At 40.6% G+C, this 9,839-nt stretch overlaps 1 protein-coding gene across 2 annotated transcripts in view; it reads right to left on the bottom strand.

Annotated features, from left to right (window-relative positions):
• The window catches only part of LOC122540601 (glucuronokinase with putative uridyl pyrophosphorylase), a 54,765-nt gene that overhangs the window by 30,596 nt on the left and 14,330 nt on the right, over positions 1-9,839 (bottom strand). For both annotated transcript variants that reach the window (XM_043676526.1, XM_043676525.1), the window contains exons 7-10: positions 7,765-7,921; positions 4,233-4,310; positions 3,179-3,270; positions 1,221-1,326 (exon numbers count right to left, since the gene is read on the bottom strand). In XM_043676526.1, coding sequence (XP_043532461.1) covers positions 1,221-1,326; positions 3,179-3,270; positions 4,233-4,310; positions 7,765-7,921 — 433 coding nt within the window. The remainder of the gene's footprint in view (positions 1-1,220; positions 1,327-3,178; positions 3,271-4,232; positions 4,311-7,764; positions 7,922-9,839) is intronic.

The following is a 9,839-nucleotide window of genomic DNA, read 5'->3' as shown; positions in this document are numbered from 1 at the left end:
AGCTTTAAATTGAGGGGTGATAGATATAGGACAGATGTCAGAGGTAGTTTCTTTACTCAGAGAGTAGTAAGGGTATGGAATGCTTTGCCTGCAATGGTAGTAGATTCGCCAACTTTAAGTACATTTGAGTCGTCATTGGACAAGCATATGAACGTACATGGAATAGTGTAGGTTGGATGGGCTTCAGATTGGTATGACAGGTCGGTGCAACATCGAGGGCTGAAGGGCCTGTACTGCGCTGTAATGTTCTTTGTTCTATCACCTCAAAAATACTTAAATAAGTGGCCCTGAAAATAACTTGGGTTTTCTTTTGAGGTTAAGATTCTTTGAAAGCAGCATGCTCTAATAGAAGCACGGGCAGAAGCAGAATACATAACAATTATTAAAAAATAAATGGACAAATATTGACTATGTATATATTTAACAGCATTTGAGAGAGATCGGGAAAGAAAGGAAGGGAGATGTTGGAAGCCAGCTGAATGGCTGCATTCTGCATTGGAGGATCACTTCATTGTAAAATGTCCAAGACCTGTTATCTCAGCAAAGAAATCTTGTTCGTACAAGAATTACAAATGTAAATCTGTTAGCTTCAAGAAAGTATATTACACACACTGTTAATTCACATTGCACTCAATGTGCATCAATGATTTGGAGATGCCGGTGTTGGACTGGGGTATACAAAGTTAAAAATCACACTACACCAGGTTATAGTCCAACAGGTTTAATTGGAAGCACTAGCTTTCGGAGCGCTGCTCCTTCATCAGTTGGTTGTCCTGATGAAGGAGCGACGTTCCAAAAGCTGGTGCTTCTAATTAAATCTGTTGGATTATAACTTGGTGTTGTGTGAGTTTTAACAATGTGCATCAACACTGCAAAAGTGACAAATTTGCAACATTTTTGCTGTCTGTTACTCAGGCCCATTAAACGCATGATACCTAAAAGATGAATACATAAATGTCTTTGAATCCAGCAGAAGGAATGCATATTATAAAGTTTTTTTAAATCTAGCGGCTTAACATTGTAAAATACATGAAATTGTGTTGCGGCTGTCTCTGAGAACTCACCAGTGACTATCCCTTGTGCTTGTTACGTTGCTTTGAGTTTGGAGTTCAGACAATTAACAGCAAAGTTAATTTAGCTGTAAATGGATTGTGGAAACAGCCGCCATCTGTCACTGAGCATACTATTTACTAGTTATCTTGCGTGTAGATTTCACTTACGACTTTTTTGCTTTCAAAAATCATCGCATCAGCCCAGAAATTAGATATCGTCATGGCAATGGTTTTTCCGTAGAAGCCATCTGATGGATTTCCCATAATTCCTATCCTGAAAACAAGTGAGTGTCAGTTCATCAAATTGTTCATCAAATTTTCACTGGATCTCTGGTATGGAAGAAAACCCATTCCCAAAGGTGTCGCATTCCAACAAACCATTCCAGGACAAAACAAGAGCAAGCTTACAGCCTCTTGCAAGTCAGATTTTATGTCTGTTACCCATCAATAAAGTTTAAAAAATCTTTTGAACTATATGAAGTAGTCTGAGTCATTTAATGATAAGGTCCTGGACAAAACTGAGTGATTTCATTCAAAAATGTTCCATATATATAACTTCTCATGACTTCAGGATGTCACAAAGTACTTTGTAGCTGATGCCAAACTGTGGAAGACAATCCCTTGTATAGACAGCCAACTTACGCACAGCAAAATCCGATAAATTACACTGCGATAAATAAAGGGAAAGACGTGTACATGCAGAGCTCCATTCATAGCTTCAGGAAATTCCAAAATGTTTTACAATCAATGAAGTACATTTTTAAGAATACTCGTACTAGAAGACATGGCAGCTAACTTTCACACAACAAACTTCCACAAACAGCGATGGGAATAATTACCACTCTGTTTTTCTGCAGAGCATTAGTACTGCCCCTTCTGGTCTTCAAAGTAATGCCATGAGGTCTTTTATATCTACCTGAGGGCAATGGTTTACCTCCACCATCTGAAAGTACAACAGCAGCAGCCAAATGAGAACTCGCGATCTGCTGGTTTCCATCCAGGTCCTAACACGAAACTATACCACCACCCCTGGAAATTGCTCCTTAACAGCACCTTGGATGTACCAGATCAACTTCAGTGGTTCAAGAAGATGGTTCGCCACCACTTTGTCAAGGGCAGTTAGGGAGGGACAACAAATGTTGGCTTTGCCATTAATGCTCACATCCCAATAGCATTTAAACAATATGCCTCCAGTGGTACAGCACTTCCTTGGAACTGCAAAAACGACCAAACTATGTTTAACACGCAATGTATTTACATCCTTTCTTTAATACAGAAACCAATACTGTGAAAAGTAGCCTAGATATGGTCCCACCAATAAGTTGTATAGCTGAAGTGGAATCTCCCTTTTTTTTAAAATTCAATTCCTCTTGCAATGAATGATAACATTCCATTAATTTTTCAAATAGATTAAAACAAATTCACTGAGATCCCCTGGCATGTAATTATTATGTTATTTCCACATTATCTGCAGCATGTTTTAAATGACGCTGCAAATTATTCCTTCTGCAACATCAAAGTAAGTACAAATCAGCAACACAACAATGGTCAATACACCAGCAATCAGCAGATACGGTGGTGAGGAGACAGGTAAATAAATAAGGACATGTATCTCAAAACCAATTATCAACAAGTGTAAACATCATTTAAGCCTCTCTATCAGATTACAGCCAGTAACCCTTCGCTCCAATCTATTGAGTGCAGTTTTTAAGGCTATTTTTCTTCCCTCCAGCTTTCAGAATCAGTCATTTGATGTCAGTTTGGAAGACAATAATGCATTTGAGAAGAATGACTGAAACTCTGAAAAGTCAATCTGTATTTAATGGTGCCATAAGTTGATAATGAAAAGTTATCCAGGTCCTAGCTCTTTTTTGAACAGTCCTTGATCCACATCACAGACATTTCTCCACCAACCCCAAGTCTCCTGGAATTCCTTACGTAATAGAACTAATAGAACCTAATAATAAGTTGGCATCATGACCACAGTATTTCCAGAAAAGTGCTCGCCATCAACCACTAACTTCTCAATCAGTCATTAACAAGAAAATAAACCTTTTGCTAAGATTGCAAGCTTTCAGGCTGCATAGCATTCCAGTCCACCATAGTGATGTATGAGCAATGCTAACCTTGCATAGGAACGACAGGTGATTGATTTGGCAGCAATACCATGTTGCTTTGAAGAGTAGCACGCCAGCCACTTCTTGTACTCAGAGAGATCCTAACAACAAATAAGAGTATTAGAAGCAGAGAAATACAAGGCACGAACTGGAAAATCTCTACTGACAAGTGAAATTCACCTGGTAACCCTAGTTTTCCTAATTAAGAGTTTGTGAGTGATATATTTAAGGGAATTCTGGATAAACACAAGAAGAAAAGAATAGAGGACATTCCGACAGAGTGCAATAAAGAGGACACAGAAGGAAGCTGGCACGGGGCAAAAATACAGACATGGACCAGTCTCACTGTATATCCTGTTTCTGTGCTGCAAGTTCTATGTAAACTTGACATCATCAAGTAAGAGAGAGGTAGCAAGACAGAGAGCATTCTGAAGAGAGAATGCTTAGTGCTAAGCAGCTGCCGACAGAGCCCCCACTAGGGGACAGGATTTGGAGATGCCAGTGTTGGACTGGGGTGGACAAAGTTAAAAATCACACAACACAGGTCATAGACCAACAGGTTTATTTGGAAGCACTAGCTTTCAGAGCGCTGCTCCTTCATCAGGTGGTTGTGGAGTATCTTATGCGCCACAGCTATCTGACAAAGGAGCAGCACTCCAAAAGCTAGTGCTTCCAAATAAACCTGTTGGACTGTAACCTGGTGTTGTGTGATTCCTCACTGGTGGAGCAAGAGACACACAAGAGGTCAGATTCAGAAAAACACAAAATTCCTCAGAGAATTATAGGGCTGCAGAAATCTATGGAGGGAATGATTTAGAGAGAGTAGTTTGGGCTTGTACACACTGGAGTTTAGAAGAATGAGTGGAGACCTTATTGAAACATACAAAATTTCTAGGAGACTTGACAGGGTGGATGTGGACAGGTTGCTTCCCCTTGTGGGAGAGTCCAGATCCAGAGGGCATCGTCTCAGAGTAAGGGATTGCACATTTAAGCATAAACATAGCTGTGTCAACAATCCATTGTTTAACCATAAATATCTGGGAGAACATATTGTCAATCTTACCACTTGTCCAATTAGCTGGAATCCAGTAGGCAGCTTCATTCCAAACACTGTGATTCCAGTCTTGTTGATGAGCCATTCCTGGAATTATAAAAGAGGAAAATAATGAGGTTTCAAACATCACAATGTCAAAAGAAACACTAGTTTCATATGATATGAAAACAGCCTCTTTGTGGTTTGATTCAGAGAGTTATTATGAACCAACCAATTTCCTTCTGCAAGCTTCCACCAGCAGGCCTCAAGCTCCACGTGGTACGTACATCGGGAAGCAACAGATTATTGACATTAAAAAGACACAATCATGTTTTTGTTTGTCTTTTCTGTAACTTAATGAAGTTTTCTGCTTTGCAAGAATAGCAGAGCAGGAAAAATAAGTGTCTGGCCAACTCTCAGCTCCGAACCAAAATATCATGGGAAAATCTCGGATGACAGTCACAGCGTAGTTCTAAGGAACAGCCACACTGAGAGAGGTGCTGAGAATTTAAATCATGGTTCTATCTACCCGCTCAGATAGATTTAGAGATCCTACAGGGTTCAATCAACCAAAAAGTAGGGATTTTCTCCTAGCTAATATTTATCCCTGAATTAATATCAGAAAGAAACAAAATATCCGGTCATGACCGGATAGTGTGAACTTGCTGTGTGCAAATCGATTGTACTATTTCCTACAACACTACATAGCTTTTCCAAATCATCCAAACACTGCAATAAACAGAAAGCGCTGGAGAAACTCAGCAGGTCTGGCAACATTTGCAGAGAGAGAAACAAATGTTTCAAGTCCAGCGTGACTGTTCTTCCATTCTGACCTACTTTGTATGACTTAGATGTTGACTTCCAAGGTACCTTCGATTATTTCTAAAATCAGTAAAGCATTTATGGATGTCATACAGCCATAAAGATGTACAGCATGGAAATAGATCCTTTGGTGCAACTCGTTCATGCCGACCAGATATCCTAAATTAACCTAGTCCCATTTGCCAGACCTTGGCCCATATCCCTCTATACCCTTCCTATTCATATACCCATCCAGATGCCTTTTAGATGTTGTAATTGTACCACCACTTCCTCTGGCAGCTCATTCCATACACGCACCACCCTCTGCATGAAAAAGTTGCCCCTCAGGTCCCTTCTAAATCTTTCCCTTCTCATCTTAAATCCCTGGGATCATAAAATGGAATTGTCTTTGTCAGTCAACTTCTCCCACAAAGATAGGACAAATTTACACCAATAACTTAAATTGAGACTTAATTCACCCAATAGGTGCAAAATCATTTTACATAAATTCTTTTTCCCTTAAATAAACGTATGACTAACACTATAAACACAGTGACCACTGGTGGTAAAATAAATTATTTAACTTATCTCATCCATCTGGCAAAACTTTAACATCATCCCTCTCTATCTCTGTATCCTCTTCCATCTCCACAAGTCTTTGAAACCTCGATACTCCTCCAGCCCTATTCTTCTGTGCAACGTATGTATTATTCACTCTCCTACTGCCAACCATGCCATAAGGCTGCTTAGGCCTTGGGCTCTGAATTCCCTCCTTAAATATCTTCACCTATTATCCTTTAGGAGACTCCTTAATACTAACCTCTTAAGCAAATCTTTAGTCATTTGCCCCAAAAGCTTGTTGTGGGGTTCAGTGTGAAATGTTGTTTGGCAAAGTCTTGGGATGGTTTAGTGTTTCATAGAGTGACATTAAAATGCAAGTTACTTTGTAGGAATGTAAAATGACAGTCAAAGGAAATGGCAATGGAGAACCCTAGTCCCATTTGATATACATAATGTAGAGGAGCCGGTGTTGGGCTGGGGTGAATAAAGTTAAAAATCATACAACACCAGGTTATAGTCCAATAGGTTTATTTGGAAGCAGTAGCTTTCGAAGCGCTGCTCCTTTGTCAGGTAACTATACTCGATGTATTGACTTCATTAGTTGTAAATGTTCACATTACAAAAATTCTTTAAATTTTACAGCTGTTCACAAGATGATTCCACCTTGTAGGGGAGTTGAAAACTAGGGTTTCATTAATGTAAGATAATTTCCAATGAAACTAGTAGCGTATAAGACTGTAAGAAATTGGAACAGGAGTACGCCATTCCACCCCTCAAGCCTAAACTTCATCATTCAGGATCATGGCTGATCCAACATTCTTCACATCCACTGTCTTGCCCTTTCCCCATAGCCTATGATTCCCTGACAGATCAAGAATCTCTCTATCTCAGCCTTAAATATAAACAAGGATTCTACCCCCACAGCTCTGTGGCAAGGAATTCCAAAGACTCACTATCTACTGAAAGACAAAATTCCTCCTCAGCTCAGTCTTAAATTGGCACCCTTTTATTTCGAGGCTATGCCTTTGGTCCTAGACTCTCTGATGAGGCGAAACATCCTCACAGCATTTACCCTGTCAAGTGCCTTAAGAATCCTTTATGTTTCAATGAGTTCTCCTCTCATTGTTCTAAACTCCAGGGAGTAGAGTCCCAACCTGTTTAGCCTATGCTTATGAGACAATCCCTCCATTCTGGAGATCATCCTGGTGAACCCTTTCTGAACTGCATCCATTGAAATGATATCCTTCCTTAAATAAGGAAACAAAAGCTGCTAACAGTATTCTGGATCTGGTCTCACCAGCAGTTTACATTGAATTGAATTGAATTTATTTATTGTCACATGTACTGAGGCACAGTGAAAAGCTTTGTCTTGCAAGCAATACAGGCAGATTACATTGTTAAGTAGCATAGACAAGTAAGTATAATTCAAGAGAAATGTCCTGTCCAGAGACCAGGCAGAATGTGGAACTTGCTTATTGAAGTGGAGGGATTTGAAAGGAACCAAACACAAGAGAAAGGAAAAGAAGGATGTAGTGCCAAGGTGATATAAATACTGTTAATTTATAAAATCTCTTTGACTACCTTAAAATCTTTGGAATAAAGCAAAGAACTGCTGATGCTGAAATCGGACACAAAAATAGAAATTGCTACAAAACTCAGCATCTGTGAGGAGAAAGCAGAGTTAATGCTTCGGGTCCAGAGACTCTTCATCAGAACTAATAGCAGCTGGGAAAAGTGGTATTTATGCTGAGGATGGAGTTGCGGATGGGGTGGGGGGAGACTTGGGGGGGGGAGAGATGAGCAGAAAGGTGGAGATGGAGCCCAGACAGAAAGAGAGAGAGAGAGAGATGAAAGGGGTGAGTAAATGAGAGGATTATTGATATCAAGCTGTGACAAGAAATCAGCTGAATAAGTAATAATGACAGCAAAGTGTAAGAGAGACCTTGCTGAAAGCAACATATGTCAATACAGGTCTGGGTTTGAGGGTGAATCACTCATGCCTGTGCACTTCTCTCCATTTCACCTGATGAAGGAGCAGCGCTCCGAAAGCTTGTGATTTAAATAAACTTGTTGGACTATAGCCTGGTGTTGTGTGATTTATGACTTTGACCACCCCAGTCCAACACAGACATCACCACATTAAAGCGAACTGACAACTTTCGGTGGCAGTTTTACCCAACTGAACTGAAGATTTCCTCACCATATACTTCCCAAGCCTTCGATCCTCCACCAGCAGATGCATCTTCAAATATTCCCCGAGAGTCGGCAGTGTCTTGTTTTGGAAACAATAAAAGACAACACTTGCCAGCCTCGATTCTGTAACTTCTGAAGAGGGCTTCTCATAAAACTTGGTGATTCTGAAAGAAAACGGTCTTCAATATCTCTGCTCCTTGGAAAACAACACACGCGGATAGATTAGTAGGTCAATGATCATTTGGCAACTCACTGTAGAATTTAACCAACAAGAGAAAATGTTATAAAGATTCATCAGATAATATAGTACAGAGTTAAGGTCTTTAATGTTTGTGAGCTCTGAAATCAGAAACGTTCAGATAGAGGTCAGAGTATAGAATCCCTAAGGTGTGAAAGCAGGCCATTCAGCCCATTGAGTCCACACCGACCCTCCGAAGAGCATCACACCCATATCCATTCTATCCCTGCAACCCTGCATTTCTCACGGCCAATCCCCTTGGCCTGCATAGTACGGGGCAATTTCCCATGGCCAATCTATCTAATATGCACACTTTTGGACTGTGGGAGGAGAGCAGAGCACCCAGAGGAAACCCACACAGACACAGGGAGAATGTGCAAACTCCAGACAGACAGTCACCCGAGGGTAGAATCAAACCCACTCCCAGGCGCTGTGAGGCAGCAGTGCTAACCACTGAGCCACCATGCTGTAGGATCAATCAACTTCAAATACTTGCTTTGACTATGATGCCAGCATTTCTGAGAACCTCAGCCCATAAGCAGACCATTGTCCTCATGCTAGTTCTAGTTACACAAACAGATTCTATATCCTTTCTCTTCACCTGTATTTTGTCCATTTCTGGGTCCCAAATAACAGAAAGGTTGCAAAGGATATTTATTAAGAATGGTGAAGGGCAACACAACACTGTCACATAGGTTGAACTCATCCAAAACACTCCTCACTCCCGTGAAGTTTATCTATCACACTTGTGCCCACAAATGTCTACTGGTTCCCATGCCAACAAGGCACAGATAATAAAAGACTCTGTTCAGTTTCAAATCCATCTGTGACCATGCCCTTCATTCAAAGTCCATCCCCAAATCTTCAAGATATCTGTGCTCCTTCTGACATCTTGGCACATATCCAATTTTATCTGCTCTATGGATGAAGCCCATACCTTTGCCTGTTTAGACTCCAAGCTCTGGAGCCCTGTTACTAAGGTATTTATGTTTCTTTTCTTGTTTAAGATGTGCCTAAAAACTACAGTTGGTTCTTTTTTAACGCAATAGTTCCATTCACGTGCGATTTCATGTTACAAGTTAAACTAATGGGGCTGGAATCATGTTATAGCCAATACAGGTAAGGAAAGTTCACATTCTACAAATAACAGTCTAAATTCTTCAATCGCATTCAGGTGACCTTATAGAGGTTTACAAAATTATGAGGGCATGGATAGGGTGAATAGGCAAAGTCTTTTCCCTGAAGTCGGGGAGTCCAGAACTAGAGGGCACAGGTTTAGGGTGAGAGGGGAAAGATATAAAAGAGACCTAAGGGACAACTTTTTCACACAGAGTTTGGTGCATGTATGGAATGAGCTACCAAAGGAAGTGGTGGAGGCTGGTACAATTGCAACATTTAAGAGGCATTTGGATGGGTATATGAATAGGAAGGGTTTGGAGGGAAATGCACGGGTGCTGGCAGGTGGGACTAGATTGGGTTGGGATATCTGGTCGGCATGGACGGGTTGGACTGAAGGGTCTGTTTCCATGCTGTACATCTCTATGACTCTATAACTCTTTAATTCGCGTTGAGGAAACACACATTAGAGCAGATCCAACTGTACTTCTTTGATCAACCATTTGGAAACGTACTGTAGCATTCCCTTACAGTAAGTCCTGTTTGGGAACACCCCTAACCCATCTGGGATGCTTTACATATTTTAAATATGCTATAAAAATACACATTGCTGTTGGATGGACGAGAGAGGCTAGGACTGTTCTCTTCAGAGCAGAGAAAGTTAAGGGGAAATTTAATAGAGCAGATCAAGATCATTATTTGGGCATGACATAGGAGCACTCTTGTGG

Source organism: Chiloscyllium plagiosum, chromosome 35, assembly GCF_004010195.1.
Source record: "Chiloscyllium plagiosum isolate BGI_BamShark_2017 chromosome 35, ASM401019v2, whole genome shotgun sequence".
Classification (NCBI taxonomy): domain Eukaryota; kingdom Metazoa; phylum Chordata; class Chondrichthyes; order Orectolobiformes; family Hemiscylliidae; genus Chiloscyllium; species Chiloscyllium plagiosum.
This window is presented reverse-complemented; position numbering and strand designations above follow the sequence as displayed.